General features: G+C 47.4%; 1 protein-coding gene across 2 annotated transcripts in view; it reads right to left on the bottom strand.

The window, feature by feature from the left end:
- Kcnk13 (potassium two pore domain channel subfamily K member 13) overlaps positions 1-13,041 on the bottom strand; it is a 92,221-nt gene extending 79,180 nt beyond the window's left edge. The window contains exons 1-2 of one of the 2 annotated variants that reach the window (XM_052185259.1): positions 12,904-13,041; positions 11,457-12,503 (exon numbers count right to left, since the gene is read on the bottom strand). In XM_052185259.1, coding sequence (XP_052041219.1) covers positions 11,457-11,790 — 334 coding nt within the window. In that variant the 5' untranslated portion in view covers positions 11,791-12,503; positions 12,904-13,041. Of the gene's footprint in view, positions 1-11,456; positions 12,504-12,889 lie in introns of both variants that reach the window. The other variant, XM_052185260.1, reaches the window with a different exon arrangement.
- Between the last annotated feature and the right edge of the window lie 26 nt (positions 13,042-13,067).

Below are 13,067 nucleotides of genomic sequence, written 5' to 3' on the forward strand. Positions count from 1 at the left end.
GGTAAATGAAAGGAGCTCGAAACAGTCATCCTGGTGGAGATAACCCCAGCCCCACAGACAAGTATTACATGCTTTCTCTTTTATGTGGATTTTTTTAGCTTTTAAGCTTTAGATATGTACATTTTAGCCTGAATAACTGCAGAGGTTAGGGAGCTTGTAAGAGACCAGGGAGGAGGATCGCTCAAGGAAGGGAATAAGAATATATGATAAAGATAAGGGGAAACTAGAGTAAGGAGGGGCAAAGGGGAAGGAGGTGGGAACATGGGGCAAGGGTGTGAGCTAAGGAGGGACAACTAAGGGCCCTTTGGAAAGCCATACAGCAACATACTCTGTATAAGCTTCCAGATGTATACATGATGTATATCTGTATATATGAATATATATATATATATATATATGTATGTATATGAAAGGAATTTAAATGCAGTCACCATATAATGAAGGCGACATCCTATACCATCAAGTAAAACCTCCAGTTCGAGGAATGGGTTACATCCTGTTGAGCTGTGGCTAAAGGGGGGTCTCATAGACCCTCCCACACTTCATAGACCATTATTGTCACAGCTTCTGGTTACTCTCAATCACCTAACGGTGAGGTCATGCTGATTATTTAGGCCATGAACATGGAGAAATCTAGCTGGTGCCCAACTAGAAGTTTCACCCCCATTGTTTAACATTCGTGTACTAAAAGGTGCTTTTCACACTACATAAGGAGGAAAGTAACCATCAGAATCACCCAGCTATAAACTCTTTGGCCTTACAACAGAGACGTGTCTGCAGGATATACTGGGGTAATAATGGCACAAACGTTATGAGAGTAACCAACCAGGTTTGTGGTCACTGTTGTTTGTTTTGTTTTGTTTGAAATCTAAGGCGCACTCCTTGAGATGGAACATATACATGCCAAAGTGGCCAGGAACCTGAGACTAGATAGGTCATGGACTAGGAGTAAAACCCACTACTATTATTCTGCTAAAGAAACATAGCAATACAATATCTCCTAAAGACATACTGCTCTATCCATAGGTAAGCGCCTCTCTCATCTCTCATTAGAACAGCTTCTTGCAGAAGATGGGAACCAACTCAGAGACACATAATTGGTCAATGTGCAGGGACTGAGAGACTTTGAGGCATTTGACCCTAAATGGAATGTCTTTAGAAAACCCTTCCAAGATTCAGGGCTCTGTGCTGAAGAGACGGTAGAAGGATTCTAAGAACCAGGAGTGGTAGATACTCGAAGGAAACAGTGTCTTTCAGACATGGCATGATGGATACATCTATGAACTCCCAAGACCTGCACAGGTTTAAATCAGACAGAATCCCAGCACTGGGCAGGGGAAAGGGACACAAAGTCCACCTATAACTAAGAATCTGCTTGTGATTGATACTTGATGACAAAGGAACAAAACCAGTTTTCTCCAATGGAGCATGGTTGGCCCATGGAGTGGCACTGTTAGGAGGTGTGTCACATTGGAGGTGGGCTTTGAGACCCTCCTCCTAGCTGCCTGGAAGCTAGTCTTCTCAGTTCCTTCTCTGCCTAAGCTTGGCTGGAACTTGATCTGTAGATTGACCTTGAACTCAGAGATCTGCATGCCTGTCTCCTGAATGCTGGGATTAAATGCCCGAACCACCGTGACTGGGCTTAAACTTTTCTTTACTTAGAACTTGCTGTGTCCCAGGCAGATCTTCAGACAAGGGCAAAAAGCAGCCACATTCTTTATCAAAATATCACAAAACAGTCTCTAGGCCACATTCTTCTCCTCTGAAACCTTCTGTCTCCCAGAGTCTCCGGGTCTATCAGTCACACTCTAGGGCAGGCCCCATGCCCAGGGGACTGTTGGTCAACACAATCCATGGATTTTTTTTAATGTGTGTGCGCTTTTCTTTCTCTTTTTTCTTTTTTTTTTTTTTTTGTCTTATTGACTTTCTTCTCTTTTTTCTTTTTAAAAACTTTAAAATCTATTTTGATTTGTGTTGTTTTTTTTTCTTGCAGAAAGAGAGAGATGGAAAATAAGCATCACAGGAGGTGGGGAGGATCTGCAAGGAGAGAGGGAAAATAATATAATAAAAATTTATTGTATTTAAAAATATATATGTATATATATATTTATAATTACAATTAAAATGTGACTTAGAGATCTGTTGTAGTGGCAAATAATTAGAAATGATTGGACATTATACAGTGGCTGTGGAACTCATGTGACCTCAGGTAGAGCTATAGGAAAAATACTTTTCCACTCACTCCATAGTATTATCCAGATATCGAGACAAGGCACATGCATCACAGGAAAAGAAACATATGTGCATCTCTTTGACCAGAGATGCAAAAACCCTTTATAAAGTATTAGCAGACCAAATGCCCAGTCATAGAAAAAGGCATATGCAGCCTGGGCAAGTGGTATTTATTGTGAGAACCCAAATTTGCTATGATGGCTTAGAAGCTGCTAATGTAATATGATCTACCCATGGCATAAAGGGGAGAGTCACAGGGTCCTCTCAACAGAGGCACAAAACAGTTCAGCTGAACACCAGCTCAATTTATGGTTTAAAGAAGGAAGATATCGGGTGGAAAGGAATCCTTGGGACAGCCAGATCTAGAACCAAGAGGTCAGCGGTGGGAAACAGAAGTTCTCTTCTGAGAGCAGAATGGAAGACATCCATTCTCACCAGCACTGTGCTCAAGACTCCAGTCAGGAAGGAGACTAAAGATATAAAATGTCCAGACTAGAAAGAGATAATTAATATCGCTATTTACCAGTCTACCATCTCCTTTAGAGGAAACCACTAAACTACGACAAGAACAAACAGCGGAGGACAGCCAGATCACAGCATTCAAGATCAAATGGATGCAAAAGCCAGTTCTGCTCCTGTACATCCGCACTGAAGGAAATCCAAAGAAAATTAAGAATGGGATGTTACTAAGGATTGAGTACTTGAAAAGAAATTAGCCACGGTAAGAGCAAAACTCATACTCTGAAAACTACAAAACACTGCTAAATTAATTATTTAACATTAATAAATAATTAATAAAAAGATCTACATGAAGAGAGAGGTAGCTCACAGTCACGGACCAGAGAGATTCATATTGCTGGTTGGAATGAGCAGCCCCAAGCTAGCCCACACACTTCAGTAGGAACAAGAACTACAGAAAGGAACAAGATGATCGTATCACTCTCATGGATACTTCAGGAACCAAGAAAAGCTAAAAATAGTCCCCCAAAAGAAGAACAATGGTGGAGGATTTACCCTTCTGATTTCATCTGACTACAAAGCCTCCACATCCAAGGCACTGGTACAAAGAAAGCCTGCATGTTGATAGACTCAAACACAGTCCAGGAATCAATCCTCCCAGTAGTGGTCAATTGATTTCTAACAGAGGTGCCAAAGCCAATTCTCTCTGTGTGTTTGTGTATAGGTAGGTGGGTGGGAGAGACAGGGAACGGACAATGACAGACTTTCTAATAAATGTGCCAGCACACCTGGACTTCCACTTGTGCATGAGGGTAGACCTGTATCTCATGTCATATGCCAAGTATTAACTCAAAATGGATCAGTCACCTGAAGGCAAAAGCAAAACAACAAACAAGAAAACAGGTACAATTCCTCGGGACCCAAATTAGACAATGGCTTCTTATCCAACACTAAAAGCATATTGCAACAAAAGAAAAAGGTGGGGCTGGAAAAATGGTTCAGCGGTTAAGAACACCGATTGCTCTTCCAGAGGTCCCGAATTCAATTCCCAGCAACCACACGGTGGCTCACAACCATCTGTAATGCTGTCTTCTGGTGCATCTGAAGACAGAGACATTATATCCATGTACATGAGATAAATAAATAAGTAAATAAATAAATAAGTAAATAAATAAATAAATATTTTTTTTAAAGGAAAGAAAAGGGGGGGAGGGGCTGCAGAGCTGGCCCTGCCATTAAGAGCACTGACTCTTCTTCCAGAGGACTCAGGTTCAATTCCCAGCACTCACTAATTATTTCATTTCTGAGGGTATCCAGCTCCCCCTTCTGGACTCCACATGCACTGCAAGCAGGTGGTGCACCAACTTGACCATGCAAAACGCCTATATGCGTGAAATAAAAATGATAAATAAATAAAATAAAAATAAAAACTATATAAATTGGATTTTATCACAATGTAAACATTTTGTGTTTCCAGGGACACTTAGAAGTTCGAGGAAAAGACAAACAACCTACAGACTGTATGTGATGAGGGTCTTGAATGTAAAACATAGACAACACATTTACAGTTCCTAATAAAAGGACAGATAACCCCGTTGAAAACAGGCAAGGAGTAAGAATGGATATTTCTTTCAAGAAAGTATACATAGGGCTGGCTGTGGTGACACCTACGTCCCCAGGACTTGGAGACGAGGTAGAAGTGGATTAACTAGTGGAGCCCTGTCTCAATATATGCACATATAAGAAGTGTATAGATGGTCACTAAAGACATAAAGAGTTACTCAACATTACTCGCTATTACAGAAGGCCAATCAAATCTGCAGGAAGGTACCATTCCAGCCCTCTCTGTGATAGTGAAGAAGACTGACATGATGAAGAGAATAAAGGCAGTAAGTGCTTCCAAACTGCTGGCTTCCTAGGACTGGTGTCCAGCTCTGGACATGGGCCTTGGCACTTCTTGTGTTCAACAGCATATATATATATATATATATATATATATATATATATATATATATATATACATGCATATGTATGTGTGTGTATGTATATATGTATGTGTGCATGTATGTATGTGTGCATGTGTGTGTGTGTGTGTGTATGCATGCAAAATGGGGCATTATTCCCAGACTGTGCAGGAAAAGTAACTTTCATAAAGGTTCATTTTACTGCCTTTACTTTCCATTTGAAAGCGGAAGCAAAGCTCAAGACAAATCCGGTGATGCTGTGTAAAGACCAGTGTGGCCCCAGGTACAGAGGCAGAGAGGAAAGGGACTGGAGGTGAGCTGGAGCTGGGCAGAAGAACTGGGCAAAAGGCTTGGTGGTACATGCCTACAGTCCCAGCACTTGGGAGGCTAAGGCAGGAAAGTTGCTGTGAATTTGAGGGTAGCCTGGACTACATAGCAAGTTCCAAGAGCGTGGATGACAGAGTAAGATCCTGTCTCAAAAACTAAGAAAGGAAGGAAAGAAGAGAGAGAGGGAAGGAGAGATGGAAGAAGGGAGGGAGGGAAAGAGGGAGGGAGGGAGGTTGTTCCTGGTTGGGTCTGGAAGTATAACACTGTAATCTCAGCTACACAGGAGGCTAAGGTAGGAAACCCTCAAGCTGAAAACCAGCATAGGCTCCCGTTAGTTCTAGCTCAGCCTGAGCAACTGAGTAAGGCTCTGTCATAAAACAAAGAGACCAGAAAGGATAAGGAATACTGCTCAGTGGAAGGAGGAGAGAGGAAGGAGGAAGGAGGGAGGAGGAGAGGGGGTAGGGAGGGGATGATAAGGTGGTCTTCAGAAGCGGGATGGAGAAAGTCAGGAAAGAATGGACTCTCGGCTATTAGATACCGGGAAGGTTTGGGAATGCTTTTCCTGAGAATATGAGACCAGGATTTGGGAGAACGGTAGCTGAGATGGTGGTGCTAGACTCAAGATCAAAAGGTTCTGCACTGTCCAGAGAAGGCATCTCAGTTTTATCTCCAAACTGAAGGATAGTGGTAGAGATGGCTTTTGGCCTCAGGTAGTTGAATTCCGTCTTGATCATACTTAGAATGACCAAAAGAAACATTCACTGTACTGGCTGGTTTTGTGTGTCAACTTGACACCAGCTGGAGTTATCACAGAGAAAGGTGCTTCCCTTGAGGAAATGCCTCCATGAGTTCCAGCTGTAAGGCATTTCCTCGATTAGTGATCAAGGAGGGAGGGAGGACCCCTTGTGGGTGGTGTCATCCCTGGACTGGTAGTCTTGGATTCTATAACAAAGTAAGTTGAGTAAGTCAGGGGAAGCAAGACAGTAAGCAGCACCTCTCCATGGTCTCTGCATCAGCTCCTGCCTCCAGGTTCCTGCCCTCTGTGAGTTCCCATCCTGCCTTCCTTTGGTGACGAACAGCAATGTGGAAGTGTAAGCTGAATAAACCCTTTCCTCTCCAACTTGCTTCTTGGTGATCATGGTGTTTTGTGCAGGAATAGAAACCTTGATTAGAGTTACCAGAGTAGAAAATCAGCATTTAAAGAAAACCAGGGATGGAATGAGGAGGAGGAGGAGGAGGAGGAGGAGGAGGAGGAGGAGGAGGAGGAGGAGGAGGAGGAGGAGAGAAAACCAAGTAGCAAACGTGCCAATTTTCATACACATAGAAAAATATAGAGCCAGTTAAAATTAAAAGGATGAAACCATGCTAAGTAGTTACTTAAACCATAAACTACTGATGATTACCCCTGGAGCAATGGTATAAAGGTCAACTAACATTAGCTTATACAACACAGAACTTTAGTTCCAGATTCAGATGTTTAAGAGGGCCACTGTCGCATAGAGCATGGAGAGGGTAGCCAAGTTAGCCCCAAGGAAGATGAGCAAAGCCATGCAGGTTATGAAGTTATTGACCAAAAAAAAAATGATGATTTTACATGTTCCGAAACACAGAGGAATGTTGTGTTCGGTGCGTTCATGAGAATTAAAGGCTGTTGGTAGGGTGGGAGTGTCGATGTTCCCTTTACCTCCAGAAATCTGTGACCCGAGGAAAAACTGGTTTGAATATATACAGATTCCAGGACACAAAGAAACGTTCAAAGGAGAAAACAGAGAATTGTACAACATGAACACTCTCAGATCATTATGCGATAATTTTAGCAATAAATCAAAGCATAATTATAGAGCCAACCTCACAGAACCTTTAAAAAGCAATCTTTCTGAATAACATTGGAGATGAGTTAAACAGCTACATAGAGAATGAGCAAGAATATTTATCTTAGCCATGGAAAGGGTGTGAATTATGAAAAACTAGGAAAAATACTCTGTCAATCAAAAAAGTATTTTTTTCCCTACACTGAAAATTCAAGTGTGTAAGAAGGTAGTTGAGAGATGAACGTCCATCTGATTAATTTTTCCCTCCCCCTCTCTGTTTCTGTGTGTCTGTCTGTGTCTCTCTCTCTCTCTCTCTCTCTCTCTCTCTCTCTCTCTCTCACACACACACACACACACACACACACACACAGGGTGGTGAGGAAAGAGGAGATTTCTGTCACCTTATCAGAAGAGATGGGGGCCCTTAGCCTTGAAGAATGACCTTGATACAGCACAGAGGACCCATGAATTCCTCAGAAAAGCTTGAAAACCACTTCAGTGGTCAGTTGGTTGGCCCAGTATCACCATGATATTTATCAGCTACTTACTCTAAGCAAGTTCCCAAGACACAGACAACCTGGATACCAGTCTGCCAGGAGCCAACAGGATAGGCCAGGAAGTGACTTTGGGATCTGCTGGGGGAGTGGGGAGGGGCAGTGGGAGTGGGACAGACATTGTCAACCATCACTGTATGTGGGGAGATGTTTCGTTGGTGAGGACTGGGAACAATATGCTGGAGGTCAGTGCTTGTCTACATGGCCAGTTTTGCTCAAATCTTGCCTTGTACTGTAAGACGCAGGGAATCACAAACTTCCTTGGAGCCTGCTAGCCAGACCATCTCTACTTGTCATTATTTTAGGGTACCAAAAAACCATCACAACTGAGGAAAGGGGTCATGTTATCTAAACGGGGACCAATTCTTCCTACAAAAAAGGGCCTACAAGGAAGAAGAGGCATGAGGACAGTTCTGAGCGTCAGCCTAGAATGGAGAGCTGTCACCTCCAGCCGAGCTACTTCCGACTCACCGCCGCGGAAGCTCTTTGAGCCTTAGAACCTGCTGCTACACAGCAGAGTGTGGCCAGCATTACGGGGCTTTAGTAAGAGTTCATTGTGTACAGAGATCATGCTGTGTTTAGCCCCCAGAGGACAGTTATGCTATTCTACATTCGTGGAAACACACACAAGTCTCATGGACAGCTGATTAAAGAAAGAGAACACTGCATGGTGTGTGTGCCCGGATGAAGAAGCATTGTGGTAATCAGAAGAGCCGAGAAAATGCATCTCCCTATTTCAGGAAGATGTGTGTGCAAGAATCCTGTGTGCACTAGACTAGAGTAACCTGCACCATCAAGGGACTGCAGGAGAAGGAAGAGCTTCCTGCCTTCCCTTCCCAAGGGAAGCAAGGCCAGACTTCTCCATGACCCAAGTTCATCTAGAGACTTCAAGTCCGCACAGTTGTCTAGCTAGCATGGTCTTAAACTAAGACAGGGAATTCCTGTGTTGGCACTGTTCTCACCAGGGCCCAGCTGCCCCCCCCCCCAGTGCCCTGCACCCTGTGTTATACTCATTTCCACCCATGGTCTGATCTCTGACTCACTGACTACCAGTGACCGCCATCCCACAAGGAGAGGTGATCAATAAAAGAGATGCAGGTGTGATCAGACCTTCAAGCATCCCAAGAGCTTAATTAGGCTTCTAAAGATGGCCCTCAGGATAAAGTGAAGATACAATCCGAGTGCTGGAGAGGCATCATTGGAAAAATGCCGGGCAATCCATAATGAAAGACAGGGCTGGGGGGGGGGTGGAAAAGGAAAAAACAGGGGTTGTGGGGAGGGGAGACCACCACAGTGTTGAGGGGTTGGGGGAAATGGGTGCTTCTTGTCATTAGCTGGACTGGGTTGCTTCTGGGTCTGAACCCACAGGCTGAAGAAGTCACACACTAATTACAAACTCCTTCATTTCTATGCTTTGAAGGGGACAAGGTTGATGTTGGCCACCTCCTGGGACTGTCCTGTATTTTGGAGACTCCAGTTAATAGGTTAAATGAGAGTAAGATAAAACAAAACAAAAACAAAAACAAAACAACAACAGAAGAGGCCATGTCAATTTTGAGAACAGAGCAAAAACGACGGGAGAACAGAGATGGTAAGAGGGGACCCGGAAGGTCAGAAGGCTCGAGCTTGGGAAGACCTTATGGGAGGATCTTAGGGGAGGATCTTAGGGGAGGATCTTAGGGGAGGATCTTAGGGGAGGATCTTAGGGGAGGGTCTTTGGGGTGGATCTTAGAGGAGGGTCTTAGGGAAAGATCTTAGGGGAGGATCTTAGGGGAGGGTCTTAGGGGAGGATCTTAGGGAAGATCTTGGGGGAGGATCTTAGGGGAGGGTCTTAGGGGAGATCTTGGGGGAGGATCTTAGGGGAGGGTCTTAGGGGAGGATCTTTGGGGTGGATCTTAGAGGAGGGTCTTAGGGAAAGATCTTAGGGGGAGGATCTTAGGGGAGGGTCTTAGGGGAGATCTTGGGGGAGGATCTTAGGGGAGGGTCTTAGGGGAGGGTCTTAGGGGAGGATCTTTGGGGAGGATCTTAGAGATGAGAAGCCTCAGAGCCACAGGAAAAAGCTATGTTTCTTTTGTCTTATAAGGGGACAACTTTAAGTTTCCCTAAAAAGAGGCAAGAGAACATTGAATTTAGTTTTTCACTGTTTTGGCCGTTGGACCAGTCTTCTTTGAAAAGACAGCCACTTTACACAGGACCTCAAGGATGATTTGCGCTACAACCACATCAAATCCATCTCTTCTTCACAGAGAAAGCTATGGAAAGGAAGAGGTAACGGGCTAGAATTGGGAATTCTTTAAAAAGAATCATCGAGTTTCTATTACTATGAAGGAGTCCTGCGAACACAGGAACGGACAGGAATGCAGGGTGCTGAGAGCAAGAGCTACATTCTGGTCTGGAATCCGATGCCACAGTCCCGAAAGTTCCCAGGCAGGAAATAAAGTAACGGACAGATTCCAGCTTCTCAGAATGGCCAGTCTGAGCCTCCCTGTGGAATCTCAGGAGGCAGGTCTCAGAGGAATGAGCCTCTTATGCCCCTTGAGTGGGCACAAACTCACTGGCTGCTCCTGCACACACACCCAAGTTCCGACTGCTCTCAGCTGGAAATCTTAGGTGCACCCGCCATTGTTCCCACAGACAACCATCTTAAAGCCTAGCAGAAACTCCCGCTGTGCCTGGAAATGGAGAGCAGTTGAACACCACCTCTCACCCTTACAGGGGTTGGGTGGAAAAGATGCTCCAAACGCAGGCCTGTGGGGAAAGCAGTCAGGGAAGGCCGCGGCAGGAAGCTGCAGAAATGAAACCCGTTCCTCGTTCTAGGTGACAAACAGCAGACCACTGGGGGCGGGGGGGCGGGGAGGGGGGGACAGAGTGACGCGGGTTGTGAGCTGGACCATGTAGCAGAAGCACTCGAGTACAGTTGTTATGTCCCCAGTCCTTCTGGTCCCTTCTGCTTTCTCATTCGCTGCCCAGCTGAGTCATGGGTTCCTGGCTAATCTTGGGAAGTCTTTCTTGATTAATCCGGTCTATAGCCCGAGGTTCCTGTTTGAATGTACTTTTCTCCTGGCCGAATGTCTGCAGGAAACCTCAACGTGGTTCACCTGTCACCAATGCCACCGGCAAACCCTTTTAGAGAGCCCCGAGGCCCTGGCTGCTAAGAGTCCAGCACAAACGTGTCAGGGTGCCGCCATGAGCTCCTGCCGTGGCTTCTGAACTACTTCCTTTCTTCCTCTAGCCTTTCGGAGCCCCTCCCCCATCACAGGCCTCTTTCCCCAGGACACCTCCAGCCCACTCATTACTCAGCTACACATTAACAGTGAGCAGAGTCATTTTGGGGGGGGGGGGCTGTGCTGCACAAATCCTCCAGTTCCCACCTCATTCTGCCAGATAATAACCGATGGCAGCCCACCACACCATTCTCAAAATCCTTGGGGGCTCAGCTGCCCCCTACTAAATTCTAACTCCATCTCATTAGCCACCAGGCCGTCCGTCCTTGCAGTCTTTCCTGTGGTCCAAGCGCAATCCGCACCCCACGGACTTCTGGACACAAGCCGCTTCCGCCCCAATGTATGCCCCTATGTTTAGTCCTTAAACTCAGTTCATAGGAACTCAAAATGGCTAGGCCCACGGCCACTTTTCCCTTGGTTCTTCACGGAAGGAAACGCGTCTCATTCTTTGAGCCCCATTTTACACTCTGTTGTCTCTTTCTAGTTTGGAATTTGGAGTGTCTCTCTGTAAGTTTGAAATCACGGGCTTTCATAGTGTTGAACTATGCTTGTGTATACGGTCATAGCGTTCTCTTTGTAAACACCCTCCACAAAATTCAGCCCTGTCTCCTAAACCAGAGTCTGTCTACAAAAGCCCTTCTTTAATTTAAGAACCATTCAAATTCCTGGCTACTGGTTAACACACAGCAACTGGTTATGGTCTAGGCAGAGGTCTGGGGTAATTCTAATAATCTTCGGGTGTGGCTGGGATCCATCCACACCTGTTGATTAGCTGTAAAGGAATCCCTAGGTGCATCGCCGGGCGCCCACGTGGAGAACCCCAAGGGTGAGATGCTTGGTCCTGCGAGGAACTAGGGGCATCGAGTGACCAGGCGGCTCACTTACCTATGGTAGAAACCACTGTGCCCACGAAGTAGAAGGCGCCCGTGAAGTCCCAGCGAGGGCGCACGCTGTCCATGCGGATGCCCGCCCTGGTGGCTTCCTCGTAGTGGCGGAGGAAGCCTCGCAGTTCTTCGCGACTCAGGTTGTGGCCCCGGCTGAAGTTGGCCAGGCGCTCTTCCCAGCGCTGCTTGGCCTGCAGCTCCTGCGCTAGCTCCAGCGCGGAGAAGACTGCGGCGCCGCCCAGCAGGTAGAGCAGGATGAGCCCCGCGAGCAGCAGGAAGCGCGCGTTGTCCTCGTTCAGGTGCCCGGGGCTGCAGCCGCAACCGCGGCCAGCCATGGCACTGGAGGACAACCCCGCGAGGGTCGCTGCCCGCGGACTTGTGCCCACGCCCCTGAGAGGATCTGCTCTGCCGACTTTAGCCCGCTCTGCGTGCGGGCTCGCCCATGCCCGCTGCGCGCTCCCCAAGGCGGCGTGGATCTCCCGGCCGCCGCCTTCTCGGTCGTTCCTGCGAAGCCAGCTCCCCACTGCTGCTGCCTGGACTCGTGGTTTCGAATCCGCTTTGTCGCCGCCGCCTCTCCGTCTGCTCTGGAGTTCTCCTTAAGGCTTAAGGGTCGGGGTACGGAGTCTCTGCTTCGGCTTGGTGCTAGGGTGCGGGCGACCCGAGTTCACCCAGGCTCCTAATTCGGCTCAGATTGGGGAGGGGGCGTGGTGTGCCTTCAAGGCAAACTCCCCGGAACTTGAACTCCTCTTGAAGGAACGGTCTTGGGTCCAGAGACAATCGGCGGGTAAGCTCAACATCAAGGTCTGGGTTCCCCGGAACCTTGCTTTCCAAGCTGTGATGGCCGGGATATAGGCTGTCTCCCCTGAATCTGTGTTGCGTATTAGTGACAATGTTCCGCCGAGCCTCTATCCACTAGAAAAACCAGGGCTCAGAGGCTGGAACCGGTTTGGGGCAGACACAAGGAAGCAAGGACAGTGCGAAGAGGCAGATCAGCCGGCTCGGATCTCTGCTGGGCACACAGGCTTCGCAGCAGCACGAGGGCGGACCGCTGTGGGGAGGAGAAGAGAGGGGGAGGTTGGAACAGTGAAGAAGTTAGAAGCATCCTCCCAGGGAGCCTTCCTTGACTTCCCCCTAACCAGATCGCCCTTGGCCTCTAGGCCCTGCACCAGGCGTTCTCTGTCGACACGTGCCGGCCCTGCCAGCCCATCTCCCGGAGAGCCGGCCCAGGGCAGCGGGCAGAAGAGTTCCATCTCTTCCACCCGGTTTTGGTCGCCTCGGCTCTGTAGTTCATGCGCAGTCAGTGGCCCTGAGCTGAGTACCCCAAGCTACAACACGCAAGCCCGCAGCAAGGCTCTCTTGAGAACCGCTGGGGCGCCCACCCAGAGACCCTAATTTGCCATGGGCTCTGAAGCCGCCGTCGCCTTCGCGTCTCACCTCCCCAAGCGCACCTGCTCTGTGGGACAGGTTCAGGATGGTCCCTGGCTCCCCTTTCTTCGCAAGTGGCCTTGCCCTGCCCAGTGGGGCTGGGAGCAGAAGTCCGTGCCCAGAGCTGCCTTCTCCTGAGCTCAAACGCTGCAACAGGTGGAGCCCTGCTGCTGCCAAGCGTAGTGAC

This window comes from Apodemus sylvaticus, chromosome 6 (genome assembly GCF_947179515.1).
Source record: "Apodemus sylvaticus chromosome 6, mApoSyl1.1, whole genome shotgun sequence".
NCBI lineage: Eukaryota > Metazoa > Chordata > Mammalia > Rodentia > Muridae > Apodemus > Apodemus sylvaticus.